The 12,500-nt window shown below is 43.2% G+C and overlaps 1 protein-coding gene across 1 annotated transcript in view; it reads right to left on the bottom strand.

The window, feature by feature from the left end:
• The window catches only part of LOC121571053 (leucine-rich repeat and fibronectin type-III domain-containing protein 4-like), a gene marked incomplete at its 3' end in the record, with an annotated part of 72,784 nt that overhangs the window by 12,833 nt on the left and 47,451 nt on the right, over positions 1-12,500 (bottom strand). The window contains exons 4-6 of the mRNA XM_041882296.2: positions 8,551-8,712; positions 7,501-7,996; positions 7,295-7,434 (exon numbers count right to left, since the gene is read on the bottom strand). Of these exons, the coding sequence (XP_041738230.2) occupies positions 7,295-7,434; positions 7,501-7,996; positions 8,551-8,712 (798 nt within the window). The remainder of the gene's footprint in view (positions 1-7,294; positions 7,435-7,500; positions 7,997-8,550; positions 8,713-12,500) is intronic.

Below are 12,500 nucleotides of genomic sequence, written 5' to 3'. Positions count from 1 at the left end.
TAACAGAACTGAAGGAGGAGGGAGAGGAACACAGCCCAGCTAACAGAACTGAAGGAGGAGAGAGAGGAACACAGGCCAGCTAACAGAACTGAAGGAGGAGAGAGAGGAACACAGCCCAGCTAACAGAACTGAAGGAGGAGAGAGAGGAACACAGCCCAGCTAACAGAACTGAAGGAGGAGGGAGAGGAACACAGCCCAGCTAACAGAACTGAAGGAGGAGGGAGAGGAACACAGCCCAGCTAACAGAACTGAAGGAGGAGGGAGAGGAACACAGCCCAGCTAACAGAACTGAAGGAGGAGGGAGAGGAACACACACACTGTAAAACACTGTAGGATACACAGTATAATACCCTGGATGTGTTTAACATCATTCATGCTGTAGATTGCACTGCATTATGGGTAAAATGCTGAAAAATACTTTTATTAACTGTAATTCGGAAGCCTCTTGTAAAAATTACTCTAACATACTGTATTTCTTTACAGTAATATATTATGCATACTGTAGATCCAAAGGATCCATTTCAGGTGCCAACCTCATGCTGTCGGGTGAGACACATGAAACTCAGACTATTTTAGTAAATATATTTTTGAAGCGGCTGTGAAGTGGAAGACTATTTTCAGCAGCTGCTGGCTAGGTACCTTGCCTTGTTAATAAGTATATTTATTGCTAGTTAACGTTGAATTACTGCGTGTTTCCCTAGCTAACCTAGCTAGATAGCTAGCTAACGTTGAATTACTGCGTGTTTCCCTAGCTAACCTAGCTAGATAGCTAGCTAACGTTTGCTAGCTAGCTAGCTCAAATTGACAAAAGTATTTTCGGTCTGCTCTAAATTGCTCGTAAATATCTAGCGGTGCGACCTAGAAAAACATCAAAGAGCGAAAATTGTGATTTATAGGCTGTATCGCAGCCTCTGAGTGCCATAGAGAATACACCGAGCGCAGATTCGTGACCCCGTTGTGTTTCCACCATTACTGCAGAGAAAATGGCTTGTTTCTAGCAGTTCAAAGGATTACCCATATTTTTTTTATTTTTTTTTGACAGGCCGCATTTTACACATAAATCACGTTGTGGGCCTTTGTTGCGCACCATGTTGTATCGAGGTGCCTAAGGTGCAGTGCCACTGGTCAGCTGTAGCCTAGACAACAGTAACGTGGAAAATGTTTATCCCCTCCCAGGATTACACAGTATTTCAAGTAGGATAGCAGCCTACACAACAAATAACTAATATTGGCAGCCATCTAGATGTCACCGTGATATATTCTACTCAATAAGGGAAGAGCATCGATGGCTAAAACACCGGGACACAGCGTCCTTCTTAGCGGTCACAACCCCTGTGTGATTCGGTTCACTTGGATCTCATCTGCGCGCCATGAATCATAGTTTTGTAGGCCAGGAGTGTCAATATAGCCTCTCCCGCTTACCATTTGTTTAATAAAAAATAAAAAAAACATTGTTCCATAATGTTACATTATTAGCTAAACCTGTTCACTGTACCAAAAGTATGCAAACATTTGGTGGCACAGCTAGAAAGGAAAATGTTGTGAGTCTGGTAAAATAATCTGTGATATTGTGTAGGCTATATCAACGTTGTATTAGTTTGCTAGGGTTTGAAGTAGGTGTATCTAGCTGTCTTATTTTGTATTTGTTCAATGCCTCAATTGATTTCATGAACTATATTGGATATATGCTGTATGTTCGAATCAACCCAAGATGATGGATCCTGCAGACGGGACAAAGTGCACTCTACTCAGCAAATTGGATGTAGTCTATCACAGTGCCATCCGTTTTGTCTCCAAAGCCCCATATACTACCCACCACTGTAACCTGTACGCTCTTGTTGGCTGGTCCTCACTACATATTCGTCGCCAAACCCACTGGCTCCAGGCCATCTATAAATCACTGCTAGGCAAATCCCCGCCTTATCTTAGCTCATTGGTCACCATAGCAGCACCCACCCGTAGTCTGTACTCCAGCAGGTATATCTCACTGGTCATTCCCAAAGCCAACACCTCCTTTGGCCGCCATTCCTTCCAGTTCTCTGCTGCCAATGACTGGAACGAATTGCAAAAATCTCTGAAGCTGGAGACTCTTATCTCCCTCACTAACTTTAAGCATCAGTTGTCAGAGCACCTTACCGATCACTGCACCTGTACACAGCCCATCTGAAATTAGCCCACCCAACTACCTCATCCCTATATTGTTATTTATTTTGCTCTTTTGCACCCCAGTATCTCTATTTGCACATAATCTCTTGCACATCTAGCATTCCAGTGTTAATACTATTGTAATTATTTTGCACTATAGCCTATTTACTGCCTTACCTCCATAACTTGCTACATTTGCACACACTGTATATATATTTTCTGTTGTATTTTTGACTTTATGTTTTTTACCCCATATGTAACTCTGTGTTGTTTTTATTGCACTGCTTTGCTTTATCTTGGCCAGGTCGCAGTTGTAAATGAGAACCTGTTCTCAACTGGCTTACCTGGTTAAATAAAGGTGAAATAAAAATAAAAATAAAAACAAGGTGGCCCAGAGGAAGCCAGCTGGTTGTTCTCAATCCCTACCTTGCGCCATTCTTCCAAGAGCTCACTGAGTTTGAATGAAGACCTCTAGTGAGGTAAGCACACATACACAGGACACCAGCTTGATATGTCCCTTGTCCCCTGTCTTTTTACCCCCAGAGTAACAGCCCTGGTGCTCTCTGTCTCTCATTATATTCTTTCTTTTTCTATGCTTGTCCTAGGGGTGAGAAGAGCTGACCAATCAGAATTGAGGAAGGTTTTGTTACGGAGCCCCAATGAGGAACACCTGATGCTGCGCTGACTTCTCTCTCCTGGATGCTCTCCGCCCCAAACAGAGTTGCCCCTGATCATAGATCGGGCTGCATCACAGCCTGGTACGGCAACTCCACCGCCGCGGACCGCAAGGCGCTTCAGAGGGGGGAAACACGCAGCCGAACACTGTCTGCCCTCCAGGACAACACCAGGTCAATCAGCGGACTTTTACTCCGCCCCCAACGACATTCATCACTGCTGCAGTTGGTTAATACAGTAATGTAGACTTTATTATTTATTTTAATATGATTCTTTTTATTGTTTTATTTCACTTGGTCTCCCCCAATGGTCATTTAGTCTGACTGCTGCTCCCCCAATGGTAATTTCGTCTGACTGCTGCTCCCCCTATGATCAATGTCCACCCCAATGGTCATTTAGTCTGACTGCTGCTCCCCCTATGGTCATTTAGTCTGACTGCTGCTCCCCCTATGGTCAATGTCCACCCCAATGGTAATTTAGTCTGACTGCTGCTCCCCCTATGGTCAATGTTCACCCCTATGGTCATTTAGTCTGACTGCTGCTCCCCCAATGGTCATTTAGTCTGACTGCTGCCCCCCCTATGGTCATTTAGTCTGACTGCTGCTCCCCCTATGGTCAATGTCCACCCCAATGGTCATTTAGTCTGACTGCTGCTCCCCCTATGGTCATTTAGTCTGACTGCTGCTCCCCCTATGGTCAATGTCCACCCCAATGGTAATTTAGTCTGACTGCTGCTCCCCCTATGGTCAATGTTCACCCCTATGGTCATTTAGTCTGACTGCTGCTCCCCCAATGGTCATTTAGTCTGACTGCTGCTCCCCCAATGGTCAATGTCCACCCCAATGGTAATTTAGTCTGACTGCTGCTCCCCCTATGGTCAATGTTCACCCCTATGGTCATTTAGTCTGACTGCTGCTCCCCCAATGGTCATTTAGTCTGACTGCTCCCCCTATGGTCATTTAGTCTGACTGCTGCTCCCCCTATAATCAATGTTCCCCCCAATGGTCATTTAGTCTGACTGCTCCCCCTATGGTCATTTAGTCTGACTGCTGCTCCCCCAATGGTCATTTATTTATTCATCACTGCTATAGTTGTTATTATGTATATAGTACTATTTCTATAGTTGTTATTATGTATATAGTACTATTTCTATAGTTGTTATTATGTATATAGTACTATTTCTATAGTTGTTGTTATGTATATAGTACTATTTCTATAGTTGTTATTATGTATATAGTACTATTTCTATAGTTGTTATTATGTATATAGTACTATTTCTATAGTTGTTATTATGTATATAGTACTATTTCTATAGTTGTTATTATGTATATAGTACTATTTCTATAGTTGTTATTATGTATATAGTACTATTTCTATAGTTGTTATTATGTATATAGTACTATTTCTATAGTTGTTATTATGTATACAGTACTATTTCTATAGTTGTTATTATGTATATAGTACTATTTCTATAGTTGTTATTATGTATATAGTACTATTTCTATAGTTGTTATTGTGTATATAGTACTATATCTATAGTTGTTATTATGTATATAGTACTATTTCTAAAGTTGTTATTATGTATATAGTACTATTTCTATAGTTGTTATTATGTATATAGTACTATTTCTATAGTTGTTATTATGTATATAATATTATTTCTATAGTTGTTATTATGTATATAGTACTATTTCTATAGTTGTTATTATGTATATAGTACTATTTCTATAGTTGTTATTATGTATATAGTACTATTTCTATAGTTGTTAAATATGTATATAGTACTATTTCTATAGTTGTTATTATGTATATGGTACTATATCTATAGTTGTTATTATGTATATAGTACTATTTCTATAGTTGTTATTATGTATATAGTACTATTTCTATAGTTGTTATTATGTATATAGTACTATTTCTATAGTTGTTATTATGTATATAGTACTATTTCTATAGTTGTTATTGTGTATATAGTACTATATCTATAGTTGTTATTATGTATATAGTACTATTTCTAAAGTTGTTATTATGTATATAGTACTATTTCTATAGTTGTTATTATGTATATAGTACTATTTCTATAGTTGTTATTATGTATATAATATTATTTCTATAGTTGTTATTATGTATATAGTACTATTTCTATAGTTGTTATTATGTATATAGTACTATTTCTATAGTTGTTATTATGTATATAGTACTATTTCTATAGTTGTTATTATGTATATAGTACTATTTCTATAGTTGTTATTATGTATATGGTACTATATCTATAGTTGTTATTATGTATATAGTACTATTTCTATAGTTGTTATTATGTATATAGTACTATTTCTATAGTTGTTATTATGTATATAGTACTATTTCTATAGTTGTTATTATGTATATAGTATAGTATATACTATAGTATTATGTATATAGTATAGTATATATATAGTATATAGTTTTCGTATTACCATTTTCATTGCTTTATTTTTCTTAGTCCTACATGTTGGAGCTCGGAGTCTCTGAATCTGAAGATCTGGGATTGCACCCAATCCCAATTTTAACTCAGTCTCCCTCTCTCTCTTTGTCTCTCTCTTCCCAACAGCCCACACGCACAGGCACACAATATAGTTTTTATATTAGTGTTGTAATGATTATCTTATTTGGTTACATACACTACCGTTCAAAAGTTTGGGGTCACTTAGTAATTTCCTTGTTTTCGAAAGAAAAGCACTTTTTTTGTCCATTAAAATAACATCAAATTGATCAGAAATACAGTGTAGACATTGTTAATGTTGTAAATGGCTATTGTAGCTGGAAACGGCAGATTTTTAATGGAATACCTACATAGGCGTGCAGAGGCCCATTATCAGCAACCATCAGTCCTGTGTTCCAATGGCAAATTGTGTTTGCTAATCCAAGTTTATCATTTTAAAAGGATAATTGATCATTAGAAAACCCTTTTGCAATTATGTTAGCACAGCTGAAAACTGTTGTGCTGATTAAAGAAGCAATGAAACTGGCCTTCTTGAGACTTGTTGAGTATCTGGAGCATCAGCAATTGTGGGTTCGATTACAGGCTCAAAATGGCCAGAAACACGTCAGTCTATTCTTGTTCTGAGAAATGAAGGCTATTCCATGCGAGAAATTGCCAAGAAACTGAAGATCTCGTACAACGCTCTTTCTCTTTCTCTTTCTTTCTCTCTCTCCTCTCTCTCTCTCTCCTCTCTCTCCTCTCTCTCTCTCTCTCTCCTCTCTCTCTCTCCTCTCTCTCTCTCTCTCTCTCTCTCTCTATCTCTCTCTCCTCTCTCTATCTCTCTCTCTCTCTCCCTCTCCCTCTCTCTCTCTCTCTCTCTCTCTCTCTCTCTCTCTCTCTCTCTCTCTCTCTCTCTGTCTCTCTATTCCCTCTTACACTCCCTCTATCTCTGAGGTGAATCTGTCTCTGTGTGTCTCTGATAGGTTGTGACATATGTATTGACTCTGTAGTTTAAGTTAGTTTAAGCCATCCTTCAGACTTCATTGCCCATAGTCCCTTGAGGGTCTCCTTGTCAAACTCTGCATCTCTTCCTTCCTCATTCTATCATCCTTCTCTCCCCTCCGACCTCTCTCTCTGTGCCTGTATCCTGCATATGACCTTCCCATAATGTTGCGTGTAGCTGTGCAACCTGGTCTCAGATCATTTCCTATTATTCTGTACGTAAATCCGAGACACTCCATTTAGTATGATATGTTAAGTTTTGTATGGTAAGTATTAATTTGTGGATATCCCACCAGTCATTTCGCATGATACAGTATGTTTACGAATTACAATTCATATTATATGTTACGAATTTGCAAAATGTACAATATGTTACGAATTTGCAAAATGTACAATGTGTTACTAATTTGCGAAAAGTATGATATGTTACGAATTCTAGCTAGGAGGCTAGGTGGCTAACGTTAGCTGGCTGGCTAATATTAGCTAGGCTAGGGGCTAGGGGAAGGTTTAGTTAAAAAGGATTAAGGTTAGGGTTAGGGGAAGGGTTAGCTAAAAGGTTAAGGTTAGGTGAAGGGTTAGCTAAAAGGGTTAATGGCGTTAGGGTAAGGGTTAGCTAACACGCTAAGTAGTCGCAATGTAGCTAAAAAGTAGTAAGTCGTTGAAATGTTGCTAATTATCTAAAATGCTAAAGTTGTCCGTGACGAGATTCTTTGAGTTGCTAGACGTTCGCATTATGCGCCTACACAACCACCCTACTTTCAATGTTTGCCTTAAGTAATCATATGTCTGATGTAACCATTCCAAACGTAAACATAACATACTAATTTGAGTGTACCGGATTTACGTGTACTATTTTACGTCTAGTCTATGAGACCAGGCTGAGCTGTGAGAAGTGCAGTATAGAGGTCGTAGGTTAGTGGTATCAGGTGTGTGGTTGTAGAGAGGTCAGGTGTAGGTGTGTAAGGTGGAGTCATGATGTCAGATGTGTATTGTAAACTCAGGTAGACTCACCTGTACACCAGTGTCTTGTCGGCTGTGCAGTTGTACTGTATCTGAAACATCCACACCAGGTAAGCTCCAGCCGATTGGCCCAGGTCCCATCGCACCTGTGCCGAGGTAGAAGTGACTCCCTGTATCCCAACCATCCTCTCCTCTTCCTCTTCCTCCTCCTCCTCTTCCTCCGTCCTAACCCCTCCATCCTCCTCCTCTCCCCCCACCTCATCCCCCTCTCCTCTCCTCTCTTCGGTGTCTCTTGTGTTCCCTCCATTGTTAACTCCGGAATTCACACTTTTTCCAGTGGCGATGTCCGAAGAACCCAGAATTTTTCCATTAGAATTCCCAGCATTCCCAGTAACCGTCACATTCACCGGAACGTTGACATTCCCATTTTGATGCGGCAACAGAATGATCTTTAGATCCACCGTCGCGGTAGCCTCCCCAGCCGCGTTTATCGCTATGCACGTGTACACTCCGTCATCCCTAGCAACCGTAACTAAGAGATCAAATGTTCCATTCCGGAACGATGTCGTCCGGCTGGAATTCGCCACAATCCGATCATCGGGGGAGACAAAATGGATGACGGGTTCAGGGTCGCCGATGGCTCTGCATTTCAAGGTTGCCCTTTGACCTTCCAGGACCCAGAGCTTGTGGGTGTGTCTGGTGATGAGGGGCGGCTCACAGGTAAACTCCTCCTCGTGGATGGACCAGAAATACCTGGACAGGTAGAGAGAGAGGGAGAATCAGGGTAATGGACGTTAACTATAACATTCACTGAGAGGCACAGGATCCATATCTCTCTTTTTAAACATCTTAATAGACACTTTTATCATCGTCATCCTGGTGGAGGGAGGAATCGGAGCTCATGGTAATGAATGAATGGTATCAGCCACATCAAAGACACTGTCATCCTCCTCATGGTAATAAATGAATGGTATCAGCCACATCAAAGACACTGTCATCCTCCTCATGGTAATAAATGGTATCAGACACATCAAAGACACTGTCATCCTCCTCATGGTAATAAATGGTATCAGACACATCAAAGACACTGTCATCCTCCTCATGGTAATAAATGGTATCAGACACATCAAAGACACTGTCATCCTCCTCATGGTAATAAATGGTATCAGCCACATCAAAGACACTGTCATCCTCCTCATGGTAATAAATGGTATCAGCCACATCAAAGACACTGTCATCCTCCTCATGGTAATAAATGGTATCAGCCACATCAAAGATACTCTCATCCTCATCATCATGTTTGTTACCTGCCGGCCAGGTGAGGGGGCGTGGCACAGGTCTCCATGTCGTCCTCTCGGACCAGCCTCCGTAACCATAACAACTCACAATTACAGTGTAGCGGGTTCCCTCCGAAGTTCAGACTGATGGCGCTGTTGTAGGGAGTGGGACTGATGGCTCCCGTCTGAGACCTGGAAGATAATATTAAATAATGAGCAAAATCATAAGTAAGTAATTTGACAGTTCAGTAGCCTACTCTCATACCACAACAACAAGAATGTAATTAACTATGAATGTTCCAAAAGCAACCCCGATTAAATATTTACACAACTTCAGCCTCACTAGCGTAGGAGACCTAAACATCCTCAGGGGATATGTAATGTTTGGAAAAAATTAATATCCGTAATGTCAATGTCTATTTAGCAGCCGCTAGTATCAAAAGCAACTTGTTTACATTTTTAGAATCAGTGTCCACAGCTGGAATCAAACCCACGACCCCTGGCTTTACCGTCCTCCTGCTGTTATCGAGTAAGTCACACAGGACCGCGGTGAAGAGATGGAATGTGTCTACTGCCTTTACCAGTTCAGTCATGCTCTTTCGTTGCCCGGTGCAGGACCTTTACCAGTTCAGTCACGCTCTTTCATTGCCCAGTGCAGGACCTTTACCAGTTCAGTAACACTCTTTCGTTGCCCGGTGCAGAACCTTTACCAGTTCAGTCACGCTCTTTCGTTGCCAGGTGCAGGACCTTTACCAGTTCAGTCACGCTCTTTCATTGCCCAGTGCAGGACCTTTACCAGTTCAGTCACGCTCTTTCATTGCCCAGTGCAGGACCTTTACCAGTTCAGTCACACTCTTTCATTGCCCAGTGCAGGACCTTTACCAGTTCAGTCACGCTCTTTCGTTGCCCGGTGCAGGACCTTTACCAGTTCAGTCACGCTCTTTCATTGCCCAGTGTAGGACCTTTACCAGTTCAGTCACACTCTTTCATTGCCCAGTGCAGGACCTTTACCAGTTCAGTCACACTCTTTCATTGCCCAGTGCAGGACCTTTACCAGTTCAGTCACGCTCTTTCACTGCCCAGTGCAGGACCTTTACCAGTTCAGTCACACTCTTTCATTGCCCAGTGCAGGACCTTTACCAGTTCAGTCACGCTCTTTCATTGCCCAGTGCAGGACCTTTACCAGTTCAGTCACGCTCTTTCATTGCCCAGTGCAGGACCTTTACCAGTTCAGTCACGCTCTTTCATTGCCCAGTGTAGGACCTTTACCAGTTCAGTCACGCTCTTTCATTGCCCGGTGCAGGACCTTTACCAGTTCAGTCACACTCTTTCATTGCCCAGTGCAGGACCTTTACCAGTTCAGTCACGCTCTTTCATTGCCCAGTGCAGGACCTTTACCAGTTCAGTCACGCTCTTTCATTGCCCAGTGCAGGACCTTTACCAGTTCAGTCACGCTCTTTCATTGCCCAGTGCAGGACCTTTACCAGTTCAGTCACACTCTTTCATTGCCCAGTGCAGGACCTTTACCAGTTCAGTCACGCTCTTTCATTGCCCAGTGCAGGACCTTTACCAGTTCAGTCACGCTCTTTCATTGCCCAGTGCAGGACCTTTACCAGTTCAGTCACGCTCTTTCATTGCCCAGTGTAGGACCTTTACCAGTTCAGTCACGCTCTTTCGTTGCCCGGTGCAGGACCTTTACCAGTTCAGTCACGCTCTTTCATTGCCCAGTGCAGGACCTTTACCAGTTCAGTCACGCTCTTTCATTGTCCAGTGCAGGACCTTTACCAGTTCAGTCACGCTCTTTCATTGCCCAGTGCAGGACCTTTACCAGTTCAGTCACGCTCTTTCATTGCCCAGTGCAGGACCTTTACCAGTTCAGTCACACTCTTTCATTGCCCAGTGCAGGACCTTTACCAGTTCAGTCACGCTCTTTCATTGCCCAGTGCAGGACCTTTACCAGTTCAGTCACACTCTTTCATTGCCCAGTGCAGGACCTTTACCAGTTCAGTCACGCTCTTTCATTGCCCAGTGCAGGACCTTTACCAGTTCAGTCACACTCTTTCATTGCCCAGTGCAGGACCTTTACCAGTTCAGTCACGCTCTTTCATTGCCCAGTGCAGGACCTTTACCAGTTCAGTCACGCTCTTTCATTGCCCAGTGCAGGACCTTTACCAGTTCAGTCACGCTCTTTCATTGCCCAGTGTAGGACCTTTACCAGTTCAGTCACGCTCTTTCGTTGCCCGGTGCAGGACCTTTACCAGTTCAGTCACGCTCTTTCATTGCCCAGTGCAGGACCTTTACCAGTTCAGTCACGTGCTTTCATTGCCCAGTGCAGGACCTTTACCAGTTCAGTCACGCTCTTTCATTGCCCAGTGCAGGACCTTTACCAGTTCAGTCACGCTCTTTCATTGCCCAGTGCAGGACCTTTACCAGTTCAGTCACGCTCTTTCATTGCCCAGTGCAGGACCTTTACCAGTTCAGTCACGCTCTTTCATTGCCCAGTGCAGGACCTTTACCAGTTCAGTCACGCTCTTTCATTGCCCAGTGCAGGACCTTTACCAGTTCAGTCACGCTCTTTCATTGCCCAGTGCAGGACCTTTACCAGTTCAGTCACACTCTTTCATTGCCCAGTGCAGGACCTTTACCAGTTCAGTCACGCTCTTTCATTGCCCAGTGCAGGACCTTTACCAGTTCAGTCACGCTCTTTCATTGCCCAGTGCAGGACCTTTACCAGTTCAGTCACGCTCTTTCATTGCCCAGTGTAGGACCTTTACCAGTTCAGTCACGCTCTTTCGTTGCCCAGTGCAGGACCTTTACCAGTTCAGTCACGCTCTTTCATTGCCCAGTGCAGGACCTTTACCAGTTCAGTCACGCTCTTTCATTGCCCAGTGTAGGACCTTTACCAGTTCAGTCACACTCTTTCGTTGCCCGGTGCAGGACCTTTACCAGTTCAGTCACGCTCTTTCATTGCCCAGTGCAGGACCTTTACCAGTTCAGTCACGCTCTTTCATTGCCCAGTGCAGGACCTTTACCAGTTCAGTCACGCTCTTTCATTGCCCAGTGCAGGACCTTTACCAGTTCAGTCACGCTCTTTCATTGCCCAGTGCAGGACCTTTACCAGTTCAGTCACGCTCTTTCATTGCCCAGTGCAGGACCTTTACCAGTTCAGTCACGCTCTTTCGTTGCCCGGTGCAGGACCTTTACCAGTTCAGTCACGCTCTTTCATTGCCCAGTGCAGGACCTTTACCAGTTCAGTCACACTCTTTCATTGCCCAGTGCAGGACCTTTACCAGTTCAGTCACGCTCTTTCATTGCCCAGTGCAGGACCTTTACCAGTTCAGTCACGCTCTTTCATTGCCCAGTGCAGGACCTTTACCAGTTCAGTCACGCTCTTTCATTGCCCAGTGCAGGACCTTTACCAGTTCAGTCACGCTCTTTCATTGCCCAGTGCAGGACCTTTACCAGTTCAGTCACACTCTTTCATTGCCCAGTGCAGGACCTTTACCAGTTCAGTCACGCTCTTTCATTGCCCAGTGCAGGACCTTTACCAGTTCAGTCACACTCTTTCATTGCCCAGTGCAGGACCTTTACCAGTTCAGTCACGCTCTTTCATTGCCCAGTGCAGGACCTTTACCAGTTCAGTCACACTCTTTCATTGCCCAGTGCAGGACCTTTACCAGTTCAGTCACGCTCTTTCATTGCCCAGTGCAGGACCATTACCAGTTCAGTCACGCTCTTTCATTGCCCAGTGCAGGACCTTTACCAGTTCAGTCACGCTCTTTCATTGCCCAGTGCAGGACCTTTACCAGTTCAGTCACACTTTTTCATTGCCCAGTGCAGGACCTTTACCAGTTCAGCCACGCTCTATCATTGCCCAGTGCAGGACCTTTACCAGTTCAGTCACACTCTTTCATTGCCCAGTGCAGGACCTTTACCAGTTCAGTCACGCTCTTTCATTGCCATGTGCAGGACCTTTACCA

This window comes from Coregonus clupeaformis, chromosome 8, assembly GCF_020615455.1.
Source record: "Coregonus clupeaformis isolate EN_2021a chromosome 8, ASM2061545v1, whole genome shotgun sequence".
NCBI classification, from domain to species: domain Eukaryota; kingdom Metazoa; phylum Chordata; class Actinopteri; order Salmoniformes; family Salmonidae; genus Coregonus; species Coregonus clupeaformis.
Note: the sequence above shows the minus strand (reverse complement) of the source record. Positions and strands in the feature narration are given on the sequence as shown.